Source organism: Arachis ipaensis, chromosome B05, assembly GCF_000816755.2.
Source record: "Arachis ipaensis cultivar K30076 chromosome B05, Araip1.1, whole genome shotgun sequence".
Taxonomy (NCBI): Eukaryota; Viridiplantae; Streptophyta; class Magnoliopsida; order Fabales; family Fabaceae; genus Arachis; species Arachis ipaensis.
Genome location: NC_029789.2, coordinates 13,320,322 through 13,339,537, shown reverse-complemented (window position 1 = coordinate 13,339,537; position 19,216 = coordinate 13,320,322). Strand labels below are relative to the sequence as shown.

Genomic DNA, 19,216 nt, shown 5'->3' with positions numbered 1-19,216 from the left:
TGCTACAAGACACTAAAAATGCTAATAAAAATATGGAGGCACAATTGAATCAGACAAAACAGCAGTTATCAAAGCAGATAACAGAAGAGTGCCAGGCAGTTCAATTAAGAAGTGGGAAAATATTAAATACCTTACTTCAGAGCAGCAGAAAGCCAAGAAAAGAATAACTGACAGAAGATGAGCAAAATATTATCCAAAATCCCTCTGAGGACAGTAAGAGCCCAGAGAGGAATAATTCTGGCATTCAAACGCCAGAAAAGAATGCAAAGCTGGCGTTAAACGCCCAACCCATGCACAGTTCTGGCGTTCAAACGCCAGAAACAGGCAGGAAGATGGCGTCAAACACCCAATGGAAGCTCAGTTCTGGCGTTCAAACGCCAGGAACAAGTAAGGAGTTGGCGTCCAACGCCAATCCAGCTTCTAACCCTGGCATTCAAATGCCAGTGAGGGATCAGACACACACAAGTGCTGATAACAACCCCTCTAAAAAGGCTTCTCCAACCACCTCTGTAGGAAATAAATCTGCAGCAACTAAGGTTGAAGAATACAAAGCCAAAATACCTTATCCTCAAAAACAACGCCAAGCAGAACAGGATAAATAATTTGCCCGCTTTGCAGACTATCTCAGGACTCTTGAAATAAAGATTCCATTTGTAGAGGCACTTGAGCAAATACCCTCTTATGCCAAGTTCATGAAAGAGATCTTGAGTCATAATAAGGATTGGAGAAAAACTAAAAGAGTTCTCCTCACTGAAAAATGCAGTGCAGTCATTCTGAAAAGCTTCCCAGAAAAGCTTAAAGATCCTGGAAGCTTTATGATACCATGCACATTAGAGGGTGCTTGTACCAAGACAACTCTATGTGATCTTGGGGCAAGCATCAACCTAATCCCTGCATCCACTATTAGAAAGCTTGGCTTGACTGAAGAGGTCAAACCAACCCGGATCTGTCTTCAACTTGCTGATGGCTCCATTAAATACCCATCAGGCATAATTGAAGACATGATTGTCAAGGTTGGGCCATTTTCCTTCCCTACTGACTTTGTAGTGCTGGAAATGGAGGAGCACAAGAGTGTAACTCTCATTCTAGGAAGACCATTCCTAGCAACTGGACGAACCCTCATTGACGTCCAAAAAGGGGAGATAACCCTGAGAGTCAATGAGGATGAGTTTAAGTTGAATGTTGTCAAAGCTATGCAACATGCAGACACATCAGAAGACTGCCTGAGCGTTGATATCATTGACTCCCTGGTGGAAGAGGTCAATATGACTGAGAGTCTCGAATCAGAGCTAGAGGACATTTTTAAAGATATTCAGCCTGATCTGGAGGAACTAGAGGAAATAAAAGAACCCCTAAAAACTCCTCAAGAAGAGGAGAAACCTCCTAAACCCGAGCTCAAACCACTACCACCATCCCTGAAATATGCATTTCTGGGAGAAGGTGACACTTTTCCTGTAATCATAAGCTCTGCTTTAGAACCACAGGAAGAGAAAGCACTAATTCAGGTGCAAAGGACACACAAGACAGCTCTTGGGTGGTCCATAAGTGATCTTAAGGGCATTAGCCCAGCCAGATGCATGCACAAGATCCTATTGGAGGATGATGCTAAGCCAGTGGTTCAACCACAGAGGCGGCTAAATCCCGCCATGAAGGAGGTGGTGTAGAAAGAGGTCACTAAGTTACTAGAGGCTGGGATTATTTATCCTATTTCTGATAGCTCCTGGGTGAGCCCTGTCCATGTTGTCCCCAAGAAGGGAGGTATGACAGTGGTTCATAATGAAAAAAATGAACTGGTTCCTACAAGAACAGTTACAGGGTGGCGTATGTGTATTGACTACAGAAGGCTTAATACAGCCACCAGGAAGGATCACTTCCCTTTACCATTCATAGACCAAATGCTAGAAAGACTAGCAGGTCATGAATACTACTGCTTTTTGGATGGCTATTCAGGTTACAACCAAATTGCAGTAGATCCGTAGGACCAAGAGAAAACAGCATTCACATGTCCATCTGGAGTATTTGCATACAGAAGAATGCCTTTTGGTCTGTGCAATGCACCTGCAACCTTTTAGAGGTGCATGCTCTCTATCTTCTCTGATATGGTAGAAAAATTTTTGGAAGTCTTCATGGATGACTTCTCAGTATTTGGAGACTCATTTAGCTCCTGTCTTAACCATCTAGCACTTGTTCTGAAAAGATGTCAAGAGACTAACCTGGTTTTAAATTGGGAAAAATGTCACTTTATGGTGACTGAAGGAATTGTCCTTGGGCATAAAATTTCGAACAAGGGAATAGAGGTTGATCAAGCTAAGGTAGAGGTAATTAAAAAATTACCACCACCCACCAATGTTAAGGCAATCAGAAGCTTTCTGGGGCATGCAGGATTCTATAGGAGGTTTATAAAGGATTTTTCAAAAATCGCAAAACCTTTGAGCAATCTGCTAGCTGCTGACATGCCATTTGTGTTTGACACAGAGTGTCTACAGGTGTTTGAAACCCTAAAAGCTAAGCTGGTCACAGCACCAGTTATTTCTGCACCAGACTGGACATTACCATTCGAACTAATGTGTGATGCCAGTGACCATACCATTGGTGCAGTACTGGGACAGAGGCATGACAAGCTTCTGCATGTCATTTATTATGCTAGCCGCGTTTTAAATGATGCCCAGAAAAATTACACAACCACAGAAAAAGAATTGCTTGCAGTAGTTTACGCCATTGACAAGTTTAGATCTTACTTAGTAGGATCCAAAGTGATTGTGTACACTGACCATGCTGCTCTTAAATATCTTCTCACAAAGCAGGATTCAAAACCCAGGCTCATAAGATGGGTGTTGCTTCTGTAAGAGTTTGATATAAAAATAAGAGACAGAAAAGGGACAGAGAATTAAGTAGCTGATCACCTGTCCCGGATAGAACCAGTAGCAGGAGCATCCCTCCCTCCTACTGAGATCTCTGAAACCTTTCCGGATGAGCAATTGTTTGCTATTCAGGAAGCTCCGTGGTTTGCAGACATTACAAACTATAGGACTCAAGGTTCTCCTTCTGTAACCATGGAGAGGAAGCATGAAAAGCTTCTCTCAATACAGAGTCAAACAAAACTCCCACATTCAAACTCTAAGTTTGGTGTTGGGAGGCCACAACCAAACTCTAAGTTTGGTGTTGAGAGGCCCCAACCCTACTCTGATTATCTGTGAGGCTCCATGAGAGCTCACTGTCAAGCTATTGACATTAAAGAAGCGCTTGTTGGGAGGCAACCCAATGTTATTTAATTATATCTATTTATTTTCCATTGTTATTTTATGTCTTCTTTAGGTTGATGATCATGTGAAGTCACAAAAACTACTGAAAAATCAAAAACAGAGTGAAAAATAGCATTAAAAATAGCACACCCTGGAGGAAGAACAGTCTGGCGTTTAAACGCCAGAAACAAGCATCAATCTGGCGTTTAACGCCAGAAACAGGCACCAAGCTGGCGTTTAATGCCAGAAACAGGCACCAAGCTGGCGTTTAACGCCAGAAACAAGCATCAATCTAGCGTTAAACGCCAGAAACAGGCAGTAGTCTGGCGTTAAACGCCAGGATTGCATACAGAGGGCATTTTACACGCCTAATTGGAGCAGGGATGTTAAGTCCTTGACCCCTCTGGATCTGTGGACCCCACAGGATCCCCACTTACCCCACCTCCTCTTCTCTCCTCTTCACACCTTTCTATAATACTCTTCCCCAAAATAACCTCCACCAATCACCTCCATTACTCCCCTAAAACCATCATACAACCCACCTACACCCACCCACTCAAATTCAAACCATCAACACAACTCCATCTCTTCTTCTTCTCATCATTTCTTTCTTCTTTTGCTCGAGGACGAGCAAACATTTTAAGTTTGGTGTGGAAAAAGCATTGCTTTTTTTTTTCCATAACCACTAATACCTCAAGGGATGCACTTTCCTCCACAGAACTATTGGGAGCAAATCAACACTTCCTTAGGAGAATTAAGTTCCAACATGGAACAACTAAGGATGGAGAACCAAGAGCAATCCATCATCCTCCATGAGATTAGAAAAGATCAAAGAGCTATGAGAGAGGAGCAACAAAGACAAGGAAGAGACATAGAGGAGCTCAAGAGCACCATTGGTTTTTCAAGAAGAGGAAGACGCCGCCCTCACTAAGGTGGACCCGTTCCTTAATCTCCTTGTTCTAAATTTCCTGTTTTTCATTTACTATGCTTATTGTTTGTGTCTTTACTACATGATCATTAGTGTCTAGTGTCTATGTCTTAAAGCTATGAATAATTCCATGAATCTTTCACCTCTTTTAAATGAAAAATGTTCTAAAAGCAAAAGAACAAGAAGTACATGAATTTCAAATTCATCCTTGAACAAGCAATAATTTAAGTTTGGTGTTGTGATGAGCGGATAATTTATACGCTTTTTGGCATTGTTTTTAGTATATTTTTATTATGATTTAGTTAGTTTTTATTATATTTTTATTATTTTTTAATTAAAAATTATATTTCTGGACTTTACTATGAGTTTGTGTGTTTTTCTGTGATTTCAGGTATTTTCTGGCTGAAATTGAGGGAGCTGAGCAAAAATCTTATTCAGGCTGAAAAAGGACTGCTGATGCTGTTGGATTCTGACCTCCCTCCACTCGGAATGGATCTTTTGGAGCTACAAGAGTCCAATTGGCACGCTCTCAATTGGGTTGGAAAGTAGACATCTAGGGCTTTCCAGCAATATATAATAGTCCATACTTTGCTCGATGATGAATGACGTAAACTGGCATTTAAAGCCAGTTCCATGTTCCATTCTGGCGTTAAACGCCAGAAACAGGTTGCAAATTGGAGTTAAATGCCCAAAACAGGTTACAACCTGGTGTTTGACTCCAGAAACAGCCCAGGTAGGTGAAAAGCTCAAGTCTCAGCCCCAGCACACACCAAGTGGGCCCCAGAAGTAGATTTCTGCACTATCTATCTCAGTTTACTCATTTTCTGTGAACCTAGGTTACTAGTTTAGTATTTAAACAACTTTTAGAGATTTATTTTGCACCTCATGACATTTTAGATCTGAACTTTGTACTCTTTGACGGCATGAGTCTCTAAACTCCATTGTTGGGGGTGAGGAGCTCTGCTGTGTCTCGATGAATTAATGCAATTATTTCTGTTTTCCATTCAAACACGCTTGTTTCTATCTAAGATGTTCATTCGCACTTCAATATGATGGATGTGATGATCCGTGACACTCATCACCATTCTCAACCTATGAACGCGTGCCTGACAACCACCTCCGTTCTACCTTCAATTGAATGAGTATCTCTTGGATTCCTTAATCAGAATCTTTGTGGTATAAGCTAGAATCTATTGGCAGCATTCTTGAGAATCCGGAAAGTCTAAACCTTGTCTGTGGTATTCCGAGTAGGATTCAGGGATTGAATGACTGTGACGAGCTTCAAACTCACAAGGTTGGGCGTAGTGACAGACGCAAAAGGATCAATGGATCCTATTCCAGCATGAGTGAGAACCGACAGATGATTAGCCGTGCGGTGACAGTGCACCTGGACCATTTTCACTGAGAGGACGGATGGTAGCCATTGACAACGGTGATCCACCAACACACAAATTTCCATAGGAAGAACCTTGCCTGCGTGAAGAAGAAGACAGGGGGAAAGCAGAGATTCAGAAGACAAAGCATCTCCAAAACTCCAACATACTCTCCATTACTGCATAACAAGTATTTATTTCATGCTCTTTTATTCTTCGCAATTCAAACTGATAATTATAATTGATATCCTGAATAAGAGTTACAAGATAACCATAGATTGCTTCAAGCCAACAATCTCCGTGGGATTCGACCCTTACTCACGTAAGGTATTACTTGGACGACCCAGTGCACTTGCTGGTTAGTGGTACGAGTTGTGTAAAAGTGTGATTTACAATTCGTGCACCATGTTGCAATCAGTCTGTTGCTTGAGAGGATGTTAATCAAAGTGGGTAAACATCCTAATGATTTAGTCCCTACAAATATTACTGTGACAGACTTCAGTGGGACTTCGACTTTGGCCAGAGGGTTGGTTACTCTGACTGTGAAGATTGGCTCATCTGAGCGTAATACTGTCTTTGTGGTGATTCCATCAAGAGCAAGCTATAAGGCTTTGCTAGGCGAGATTGGATCCATGGTGTGGGTGCAGTTCCTTCCACTGTGCATCTGAGTGTTCTTCTGTGGACAAAAGATGGTAAACCTAAAATCATTAAGGTAGATTCGAACTTGTATGTCGAACAACTGCACGTTGATTTCAGGATGTACAAGTCTAAACTGAAGCCTCTGAATGTTGATCGGACACTAAATTCTTATAATTGTGAAGGTTGCTATCTATCCTCTGAAGGCCTCTCGGTGAAGTTACATTATCCATAATTGGGCTTTGAGCCGACTGGTTCGGAGTGTCTTTCTTGAAGGTCTTGGAGAAACTGCTCTATGGACCAGGTTGAGGAAGTTTCCGACTACCTGGTAATATTACATAATTATTTAAATAATTTTCAGTTATTAGAGAATAAAGTTGATTCTTCTGATGAAGTTGAATCACATAGGGGTAGAAATGTTATTAGTTGTAATGTGTTTGATTCGGTGTCTTTAGTCGAATTTAGTTATGATTTCCCTATTTCTTGTAATGAAAATAATGATGCAAGCCGGACTGCCGATTTAATAGCAAAGGCTCATTGTGTAGAAAATATAAGTAATGCTGATTTAATCAATGATCAAGTTTCTTCTGTTTCTGATGATTCTATTGATTTCACTTTTGATTGCATTTATGATTTAGAACCATTGGGTTTTGAGAAATACTCAATAAAAGATGATGATTATTATAAAGGGTTTGAATCTCAAGATCCCTTAGAGGAAGTTAATCTGGGGACTCTTGATGATGTTCGAATTATATATATTTGTAAGGATCTTGTTGATCCTTTTCGAACTGAACTCTTTAACCTTTTACATGAGTTTAAAGATTGTTTTGCGTGGGATTATCATGAGATGCCAAGTCTCGATCGTTCACTAGTGGAACATCGATTAGCATTGAAACCCAATGCTCGACCTGTGAAATAGACTCCAAGACGTTTTGCTCCTGAGATTAATATAAAAATTAAAGAAGAGATAGAACGCTTGATCAAAGCAAAATTTATTCGAAATGTACGTTATGTTGAGTGAGTGTCAAATATTGTCCCTGTCATGAAGAAGAATGGGAAGTTGAGAGTATGCATCGATTTTCGAGATTTGAATAATGCTACCCCAAAAGATGAATATTTTATGCCTATCGCAGATATGTTAATCGATTCTGCAGCTGGAAATGAAATACTTAGTTTTATCGATGGTTGTTCTGGATATAACCAAATTTTTATTGCAGAAGATGATGTGGCTAAAACTGCCTTTCGTTGTCCTGGGGCATTAGGTACATATGAAATGGGTAGTTATGCCTTTTGGCTTGAAAAATGCTGGGGCAACATATCAGTGGACAATGAATGCTATTTTCTATGAGTTTATTGGGAAATTTATGGAAGTGTATATCGATGACGTTATGGTTCAATCGATTTCGGTGAGTCAGCACATCGATCATTTAAGGAGAGCATTCCTTACTATGAGGAAGAAAGGCTTAAAGATGAATCTTTTGAAATGTGCTTTTGGTGTATCGGCTGGAATTTTTTGGGTTTTATTGTTCATAAAAAAGGGATTGCCATCGACAAAAATAAAGCAGATGCGATATTGGCGTTGTCTGCACCCAAATCGAAGAAAGAAGTACAATCTTTTTTGGATAAGGTAAATTATCTTCGAAGATTCATTTCGATTCTTTCAGATCAAACTAGAGTGTTTGCACCTTTAGTGAAACTAAAAAATGATTCACAATTCAATTGGACAACAGAGCATCAGTTGGCATTCGATTTGATTAAGATTTACTTGTCTAAAGCCCCGATTATGGCGAATGTTCGACCATCTGAACCCTTAAAATTATATATTGCAGCATCTGAAAATACTATAGGGTGTATGTTAGCCCAAGATGATGAAAATGGGCATGAGCGGGCAGTTTATTACCTTAGTCGAGTTTTAACTGATATCAAAACGAGGTATTCCCCGATCAAAAAATTGTGTCTGTCTCTATATCATGCTTGTATGAAACTAAAGTGTTATATGGTGGCTAAATTGGTAAAAGTTATTGCACAAACTAACTTAATCAAAAATATGTTAAGCTTCCCGATGTTGCGCGGACGATTGGGAAAATGGATGCTAGCATTAACAGAGTTCGATCTACAATATGTCCCAGCCAAGGCTGTAAAAGGGCAGGTCATTGCAGATTTTCTTGTAGATAATTCGGAAGATCTAAATGACCAGGGGAAAAATGTAATAGAAGTAAAAGTCGATTATTGGAAGTTGTATTTTGATGGGTCAAAACATAAAGATGGCGCAGGAGTTGGAATTTTAATTGTTTCACCAGAAAGAATTCCGTCAAAATTTGTATTCGAAATAAAATATCCTTGTTTGAATAATGAGGCAGAGTACGAAGCTTTGATTTTGGGCCTCGAAATCTTAATTAATAAGGGAGTTTTGGAAGTTCAGATATTAGGGGATTCCCAGTTGGTTTTGAAGCAGTTATTGAAAGAATTTAAATGTAATAATGAGAGGTTACAGAAGTATTTGACGACTGCTTGGGAGTTGTTAACGTCTTTTCAAAAGGTTTCTTTGGTTCATATTCCAAGAATTCAAAATGAAATGGCTAATGAATTAGCCCAGATTTCTTCGAAGTACAAAATCGGTTCAGGAACCTTTAAGAAATTGGCCAGTATTCATCAGATTTTAGTTCCTGCAAATGAAAGGGAAGTTTGTGCATCGATGAATGGGAAGATGTTGATTGGAGGAAGCCTGTTGCTAAGTATCTGAAAGATCCCAGTATCCCAGTCGATAGAAAGATGAAATTACGAGCAATGAATTTTGTTTTGATGGCTGATGAATTGTATAAGAAAGGTATCGATGGGAGTTTATCGAGATGTTTGGGTCAAAATGACCAAAATATTGCTTTGGGTGAAGTTCACAATGGGATATGCGGTGCCCATCAGGCTGGAAAAAAAATGAGGTGGGTGTTATATTGCAATCATGTATATTGGCCATCCATGATTAAAGATTGCATTGATTATGCAAAAGCATGTCTAGAATGCCAGAAACATGGCTCGATTCAACAAATCCCAGCATCCGAATTACATTCGATAATAAAGCCATGGCCATTTAAAGGTTGGGCTTTGAATTTAATTGGGTTAATTCATCCTCCTTCATCAAAACAACACAAGTTTATCTTAGTAGCAATTGATTATTTTACAAAATGGGTTGAAGCGATTCCCTCGATAGAAGTAAGTTAAGGTGAGATAATAGATTTTATTGAGGAATATATTATCCATCAATTTGGAATTCCTCAAACATTAAGTACTGATCAAGGAACAATGTTTACTGGTCAGCGAATTAAAAATTTTGCAGCTTCGAGAAGTATTAATATGGTTACCTCGACTCCTTATTATGCACAGGCTAATGGGCAAGTAGAAGCAGCATATAAGATTTTGATAAGTTTGATAAAAAAAAAACATATTGGAAATAAGCCACGAACATGGCATGAAACTTTAAGCCAAGTCTTGTGGGCTTATCGAAACTCACCAAGGGGTTCGACAGGTACTTCGCCATATAAGTTGGTGTATGGTCATGATGCAGTGTTACCACTAGAGATAAATCTAAATACTTTAAGAATATCAAAGCAGAGTAATTTACTAGTCGATGATTATTGGAATGCAATATTCGATGAATTGAGCGAGTTAGATTCGGAGCGAATTTTGGCACTCGATAACATGATTCGACAGAAAGCAAGTATTGCTCGAAGTTACAATCATCGAATCAAGGAAAAGTCTTTTAATATAGGTGAATTGGTTTTGAAAGTTATCTTGCCAATGGAAAAGAAATTGAAATTTCTTGGTAAATGGTCCCATACTTGGGAGGGTCCTTTCCAAGTGATAGGAACATATTCGGGAAATGCTTATCTGATTAAAGATATCGAGTCAGAAAGAGTAATTAACTCGATTAATGGAAAATACTTGAAGCAATACTATTGTTGGCAGAATTAAAAGTTCAACATGCATAAGTCTAGAAAATAGAAAAGATAGTCATACAAAGAGAAATGAAAAACTTCAAGGTGCTAGTAATTTTGCTAAATCAGAGCGAAGTTTTGCCCTCCTGTTGGCCAAAGTTAAAAGCACTTCAGCTTGTTTGAATTTGTCAAAGTGGATCTTTTTGAGTTGTTCTTCATATTCTTCCTGTTTGGTCTGGATCGAAATAAGCTCCTGGATGAGATGTTGTTGTTCTTGTTGAGCGAAAGCTAGAGGCTTGGCTATGATAGCTCATCTTTGACGTATTCTGGTAAGTTTTTCATTAATTTGAGCCAGTTCTGCTTCAAGTTTTGTTTCCTCTTTGTCATAAAAAGCTTGAACGGAAATAGCATGAGCAATCCTCAAATCGAATTCTTCATGGGAGACTTGAACTGGTCGAGAGGCTGTAATACAACTCTCTATACTAGATTGGACCTTTGCTTCTTCTTTCTCCATTTCTTGGTTTTGGAATTGAGAAGCTATGCTCTCATTGAGTAGTTGCTTGAATTTTTGAATTAAATTAGAATAAAGTAAAGAGGCTGATAGCTCAATAGAAGAATTCAAAAGCTCAAACAAAAGTTGGTTAAGAATTGTATCATTAACCCATGTGGCAGGTGGATGATCCAGAAGCTTTATAAGTGATTGAAGCTGTTCTCGGGTGTCAGCACTTAATTCAAATGAAGGTTTTGATGTAGCAGGCCTTGGAAGTGTTGGTATTGGTACAGGCACTTCATCCTCTTGAATAACTTGGTCTAGAACAAAGATCAAACTGGCCAATGTAGCACTTGTGGAGTAGTAGAGGCATCCAATGTTTCAGACACTTGTCTAGGGGGAGTTTTAAAACCAGCCTGTTGAAGAGGACTAGGTGGTTTGGGAGGAGTCTCTAAGACCCTAGATCGGGAAGAATCTTAATTGGTGGTGTCAGCGATTCTAGAAGCAGAGTCAGAATCTGGAGCTACCTAGTTTTCTGCAGAAAATGTAGTTTGATTGTTTGGTGAAATCAACTCAAGTATATGGGTGTCTACTGGAGAGTGCTGCAAGGGATTTGCCATCAGATCAACCACCTGTGTTGTATGAAGAGGAGGTGGAAAAACAGCTGGAATTGGCTAAATAGGCTCTGTGAATTGAATTGAGTCATGTGATGTGGAGTGCTCTGGGTCATTTTGTTGTTGCAGAATTAGTTGATCAGGAGCCACAGAGGATGAAATTGAATGGGCAACAGTGGTAGGCTGGTATAAAAGGTACACAGTTATAAATTCAGAATCTATTTTAATTTGAATGAAAATGTGGATAGAGATGATTGTGTTACCGGAAGAAGTCTGGGTTTCTGTACCAGCTGAGGACCAGGATCCGAATTGGCTATATCTTCCGATTGGAAGGAGGCAGCGATAGTATCTTTATTGGTTGGCTCACTTTCATCAGCGCTTTCGCTTGATGATGGCAGCAGTAACTGGTAAGAAGTTCAGAATTGAGTATGGTTAAGAAAATACAATTTGTAGAACATTTTAAGTTAAAAAGAAAAGTTATGAGTAAAAACAGTTACCTTTCGAGAGGTTCTGGTAGGAGTCCTTCTACTTTTGTGTGGTGGTGGTCGAGCAGTGTCAGCTTTCCTTTTGTGAGTTCTTTTTGGGGAACTTTCAGCGACAGGGACTGTTCGAACAGCAGTTTGTTGAATTTCTTCTAAGGTACGGGTATACCTTGAATAGTAAGTAGCCCACCATTCGAAACAGGATTTGGTGATGTATGAGCTGCGTTCATAGATCAAGAAGTTGAAGCGGTCCTTCCGTTGTTGATTTTTTAAGAGACAGGCATTGAAATCTTCTTGAGATGTTAGAGCAATGTGGCAGAATGGATCACCATGTCGAGGTTGTGCTGTTGGGATAGCTTGAGAAAACCCAAGTTGTCTGGCTGTTAAATGAGAAGCATATAGGGTTATCTTGAACCTTTCTTTTTTGTGTAAAGGCAACCCTATCGAAATTACTTGAACAGCCAGCAGGTTTGCCCAAATTCGGTTTGCAATTCACTATCTTCATTAGTGTTAGGAAAGAGTAAACGATCCAGCCAGGCAGGGCCGCAATTGCGACACATAAAAGGAGTTAAATTGAGTTGGTCATTGTCAAAATCTTTGCAAGAATGAAAAAGAGAGAAAACAACCCAGAATCTATCTTCGTTTGATTGGGTGTTCAGAAAATTGGGTTTGTAATTAGACAATTGAAAACCTTCAATGTGTTGCTTGTCAGTACTGCCACCTTCAGGTTTTGTCATAAAATTCTCAAAAATGGCATTGAGCCATAATTGAAGCCACAGAGGACTTCCTGCACTGATTATTTTATTGTCTCAGAGGTTACAAACAAATTGACCAAGCTCTTCAAAAATGTGCCCTAAAAGAAGCTTGGCCAAGTTGAGAACTTTCCCTTCATGAAGAAGAGTAGCTAGGAGAAGGAAGAACTTTGACATTTGTACGCTTCGAGAGCAGAACAGGATTGCGTTTAACCAATAAAATAAGAAGGCTACATGTTCATCATCTGTGATTTTTGTACCTTCTTCACCCATGTTATGGGCAATGAAGTCGCTGTAGGAGTTGGTTAAGATGACATTATACTGGTGCTTGGATTGCATGTCAGGGGTACAATCTAGAGAATTTATTGGGAGTCCTGTAATAGCAGCTATATCAAGGAGAGACATTCCGATCATTCCGCAAGGAAGGTGGAAGTTGTTGGTTGTCCTGTTCCAGAAATAAGTCACAGCCCCAATCATCCAAGGGTATATTGTGAGTAAGAAATGAGAGAGCCTTAGAAGTTCCTGTGTTCCTAAGGCTCCCCAGTTAGCATTTTTTGTGGGTTCGAGGCATTGGTACCAAGCTGTGAAATCGAATCCTTGAGGATTAATTTTTGAATTATTTCTGAAGGATTTCTGATTGATGAAATGAGAGATGTTAAAAGCCTGGTTTATCAGCAAATCTTCCCCTTCAGCGCTTGGGAAAAAAGAAAGTTTTGTTTGCTCTCTCAAGAGATTCAATTGGTCCAAGAAAACAGTGCGTATTTGCACTGATTGTGAAGGGGATTAAGATTCTAGTGTCATTTATTTGCAAATGGGGATCGTCAATGACTTCATCATTGACTTGATTAAGAATGCGAAGGGCCGGTGGAGATGGCGGTGTTACTGCAAAACCTTTACCCTTGTCTTGGGTGGCAGCGTGAGAGGAGAAACCAGCCATTGTTGAATAAAAAAGGGGAGACTAAAGGTTGAGGATGTTGTGAGGAAGTTCTCGATGTAAGAAGGATTCAAAGAATAATGAGTTTCGAAAGATTTGAACAAAGGTGAGAATGATGAATTTAAAGTATTACTGTAGCCGTTATTATGAAAGGGATGCGAATAGAGGTAACTTCGTGAAGAAGATGAAGTGGTAAGAGAGAGAAAGCGCAAGTTTCGGGAGATGTGCCAAGTGGGTCAGTATTAATGGGGAGTTTAAATGACAATTATTATTGATTTGAGAACTGACGTTTTCAATTTTGGATTAAGTGTTTTATTTTCTAATAATGTTATCGAAGGCAAACACATTAATCCAAGGGGGCAATTTGTTGATAAAAAAATATTTTCGATGAAAGTAAGTTGATTCGGAATAAGTCAGGGACGATTTCTCGAGAAGATGTACGCGTAAGCGTGGGGTTGAAAGTGATTAGCGCAAATTGGATTTCAAGTGACTTATTAATTGGATAGGTCTAATCGAATAAGATATTCGAAATGAATAATTGAGTAAGGCATCTGATAAGCGGGTCAAATAGTTATCGTAGTGGAACAGTTAAAGGCTTCTATCACACGAGAAAATCATGGGAAACGTCTACAATCAAGCGGCGGGAACGGTTACCAAGAAGAATTGCATTCAAAGTTGTAATCTTGTAATCAATTGTAGTGAACTGTCAGTTATGTAAGATAAATTATAAATACTAGGAAGCGTTATGGAATAAGGGTTGGAATTTTTACTCAGAAAAACACTCAAGCACACTCACATCCCAAGGAATTCCTAAGTCTGCAATCGAGTAATTTTTTCTGTAGTGTTCCTTCCATCTTTTCACTCTTTCAATTTAGTTTCTGTAAATTTAACATTTCAAGTAAATTTACTTTCCAAGTGTTCTTTATTTATATTGTTCAATTTATCCTTCTGCATTTTAATTTTGCATGCCAAAGTCCTTTGATCTAATCAAAGGCATTTTATTGCTTTATTTTTAATTTCAATGCAAATTATCTTTTATTTGTAAACAATTTCCTTTCTGAAAATTTTATTTCTTTTCTATTCTTTTTTCAATTTACAAAGTTTAATTTATCTTTATTCCCAAAATTTACCTAATGAAAGACACTTTGATGCACTTTTAGAAGAACTGGTACCTACAAAGAGGAGTAGGTTTCGTTTCCAAACTATTAGAATCGAACCACCATCGATTTGCTAAAAATTGACATAACAACTACCAAATCAAATTGATATAAATTATAATAAACTATATGATATTTAAATATCTAATCAAATCAATTAGTTGATATAGTTAGTTTATCGTAATAACTTGTATTTAATGCGTTAAAATCGGGAAACACTTTTAGAAGCACGCCATGTCAGCTCCATCATTAAGTGCAAAAATCTGATTTTTATATAATAGAATAGATAGATTTTGTGACAATAAGTCAGTAGTACTATACTCCAGCAACAATAAGAGCTTGACAAAATCGAAGCATACAGACATCAAGCTCTTAGTTGTCAAGGAGAAATGTTAAGAAAAACAGATTTTCATAGAACATATAGGAACAGAGTATATGCTAGCAAACTCAATAACCAAGGAATTGATCCCTAAAGTCTTTTATGAGCACACTGCTCGGATAGGTGTCAATATTTGTGATGCCTTGGTTTAGTGGGAGTTTATTTTATGCTATATGTCCTATGACAGATATTGAGTTATTTTTCTGCAGAATTAAGTTGATGGTTTATTTCATGTTATGTGAAATGTTCATTTTCCAATATTTGTATTGTGTTTGATCTCAATAAAGTTTTAAAATTGGACCAGCCAGAAATAGACATGCATGAGATCACTTGGCATGTAATTTCCATATTATTCATCCAAATTTGATCTATGTCGTTAAGTATATTAGGATAGTGATTGTCGTGGTTTAGTCACAACATTAATGTGATAAAAGCTGCGGTAGTTCCATATCTAATGTATGAGATGGACCAGATTGTTAAAGTAATGAGAGAAATAGCATTCAGATGCGCGTATAAAGTTTATAAGATGTGATTATGTCAAGAAAGAATATATGTATAACCCAAGTGGGAGATTGTTAGGAAATTATTTTAATTTCCTAATTTGTTTGTGGGCAATACATATATTAATTATAATCACAAATTATGCTATTTCAAATTAAATGACTTATATAATGGTGATATCATTTATTGTTATAAATGCTAAATTGAATAAGTCATTATTACTCTTGATTTGGAATTAAATGAGAATAAAACCATATATTATCTTTTGTTCTTTAGATAATTATCTTTTGGATTTTAGATATATTATCTTTTGGACTTTAGATATTATTTTATTTGGGTTTTAGGGTTTAATGGGTGCCATGCTCAAATATAAATAGTGCCTTCATGGTTTCGGTCCCCAATACACCAAAGCCGCCTTTGTCGCTCTTTCCCCATCAGAAGAGTTACAATTCAACCGTCTAGGGATACATAAGGCTTTGGTTGAGGAAGATCGAAAGAACCACAAAATCAACTCTTCTGATCATGATTCATGTTTATGAATTCAGGTACGCTTCCGCATCCAGTATTTTCTTTCTTAATGATTTAACATAGATAATCTTTGGACTGAGAAAATTTCAACAAATTTATCATAATAAATTATATTTAATGAGTTAAAATAAACAAATTGCTAAACACCCTCATAAGCATGTCACGTCAATTCTATCATTACGTGCAAAAACCTGATTTTTATATAATAGAATAGATAATAAATAGAATATATGAGAATATGATATGTGACATATTTTAATTATGAAATTAGTATTATATAATAGATTTTTTTCTGAATTTTTATTGCTTGTTCGTTGCTAATTTTTATGTAATTACTTAATAATTTCTGCCTATAAAACTATCAACTACCAAATTTATTATTTAATTAATAAATATGATGACATTATTATTTTTTCATAAGTCTTGTTATTATTTATAATTAGAAAATAGCCATAAATAAATTTATTTTCTTAATGAATGTTAATTTTGTTGTCAAATTCTATATTACCTTTAAAATTTTAGCGTAATTGAATCTAATTTCTACAATTTGAAATGAATTTACTCGAAAAAATTAATATGTAAATCACATTATTATTACAAAATTACTTTTTTAATATAATTAGTGGTGCTTATTTGAACCATAAAATTTAGCTTCTAATGATATTAAAGTAACCTATTTTATTATCTTGTGCTTTCAAAGAATTTACACAACTGACATAAAAATATAACAATTGAAAAAAATTCATTACAATGGGTATATTCATTTTAATAAATATTTTTCTATCTAATACTATAAAAAAATACATTGACCACTTTGAATTGTTACAGGTCAACTTCTATCCAGAGTAGTAGAATGCTCAAACTGAGATATATTAATCAAATAAACAATCAATAAAACACTCATCCGTACTTTCTCATTTTGGATACATTTATATATAAAATAAAGGGCAATTTACGCAACTAAATTGTTTGATCCTCAATATTACGCAAATACATTGTTTCAGTTTTTAATACGCAAATGCATTGTTTCAATATTCACTTTATCTACGAATATGTTAAGGACTAAACCTATGCTTCAACCTTTCAAAATTTCATATATTCTTGCCAAACACAATATTATTATGCTTTTTTCTTTATAAAAACTATTGAATGGAAGAACCGATTGTAAAAAGATGAGGTTCTCTTATAATATGTATGACTTTTTATGATAATAAAATAAAAATAAAAAGTATGAAATAATATTGTGTATATTTAAGTTAATTTTAATCTTTTTTAATAACCAGATTTATCATAATGTAACTGATAAACAATGACAGTTAATACGGATTGGATATGTTTTGAGTATGCTATACATTTTATGATTTTGTACGAAACAATATTAGTTTTAATTTATATATTTATTATTGGGTATTAAAAATAAAAAGTATTTGTATTGTTAGTAAATTTTACTCAACTTTGACCGTGATTTGGCCTAAAAGATCACCTACCTCGTTGAAAATAAATGTAATCCAATCAATTTTTACCTGATAGTGCTATACATTTGCATAATCATAGGAGAATTAACTTTAGCAAGATAACAATATAGTATTTAGTTACTATATAAGTATTTTTATATATAGAATTATCAATCAATTATGTATGTCTTCTGATGAAAATAATATATTCAACATGGATATTATTTGTTAGGTAAAAGATAACAGATTGACAAAGAAAATTAATTACAATAGGTATATTTATTTTAAAAATATTTTTTTATGTAATATTACAAAAAATATCATGGTCACCATGAATTACTACAAGTTCAACTTTCATCGACAGCGGTAGAATGCCTAAATTGAGATATTTTCAAACTATAATATTTGTCAAATAAACAATTAATAAAACACTCATTCATACTTTCTCATTTTGAGTACATTTATACATAAAAAAAAAGTTGAAATAATAAAAGCGATAAAAATGATGATTTTTATAATGTTGTGTGGCTATTTATATATAGAAGATCAAAAGACCATGATTATCTAACAAAATTAATTTTATTTATCAAACAATCAATAAAATAATCATTCGTACTTTCTCATTTTGGGTACATTTATACATAAAAAAATTATACATAAAGAAAAAAAAGAAGAAAAGAAGAGTTGAAATAACAAGAACGATAAAAATCATGATTCTTATAATTTTGTGTGTCCATCTATATATAGTAGACCAAACAACTATGATTATCTAACAAAATTAATTTGTATTTATTGCACTCAACTTGAATAAGTAAGAAATTATCTTATTTTAATTTAGTTTTTAATTCCCATAATTTGAATTTAGTTCAATATATATGATTTGATTTTATTTGATTTAATTATTAGTTGAAAATATTTCAGTTGCCTATTTTATTCATAGATTTATTATTTTAATGACTAATAAATTAATCAAATTAATTAATTAGTACACATAATAAATTTGGTTTAATAAATTAAAAGAAATAAATTAAAAAATACTAACAGAATATTAAAATAAATAAATTTGGAAATTATACTAAATCAAATTGATATAAATTATAATAAACTATATGAGATTTAAATATCTAATCAAATTAATTAGTTGATATAGTTAGTTTATCGTAATAACTTGTATTTAATGCGTTAAAAGAAATAAATCGAAAAACACTTTTAGAAGCATGCCACGTCAGCTTCATCATTAAGGGCAGAAATTCGATTTTTATATAATAGAATAGATAGATTGTTAGATTGTTTATCACACATTTTTGTTTTTATTTTTTAACATTAGATTAATAATGGTATTTTTTTTAATTGTGATCTGCTATGATATTTTTTTAAAATATGGGATGATTTAATTTAGGGAGTACAAATTGGACGTCCAATTTTTAAGAGGTACAGAGATCGGACCGTCCAATTTTTATACTCGGACCTTCCGATTTGTGTTTAAAAAATTAAAAAAATTTGGAGTACACAAATCAGCCCGTCCGATTTGTGTACTCTAGTTTTTTTTTATTTTTTAAACACAGATTGAACCCTCCGATTTATGTACCTCCCATAATTTTAAAAAATACTAAAAATTATAATGTTAAAATATATTACTCATCCTACTTCTATATCTAAATTTTTTAGCTTATTTATCAATCTAATTTAATGTTTGAAATTTTATGATGTATCAAATAAACCAAAATTTTTTTAACCTATTTATCGATATAATTTAATGTTTGAAATTTTATGTTGTATCAAATAAACTCAAAAGATTTGGGCTAATTTTAGACAGA

General features: G+C 35.5%; 2 protein-coding genes across 2 annotated transcripts; both read left to right on the top strand.

The window, feature by feature from the left end:
- On the top strand, positions 7,222–8,922 carry LOC107640187. Its single transcript, XM_016343736.1, has 3 exons — positions 7,222–7,441; positions 8,009–8,111; positions 8,235–8,922. The coding sequence occupies exons 1-3, from the start codon at positions 7,222–7,224 to the stop codon at positions 8,920–8,922; spliced, it is 1,011 nt and encodes a 336-aa protein (XP_016199222.1).
- Positions 8,967–10,145, top strand: LOC107640186 (protein NYNRIN-like). Its single transcript, XM_016343735.1, has 2 exons — positions 8,967–9,386; positions 9,558–10,145. The coding sequence occupies exons 1-2, from the start codon at positions 8,967–8,969 to the stop codon at positions 10,143–10,145; spliced, it is 1,008 nt and encodes a 335-aa protein (XP_016199221.1).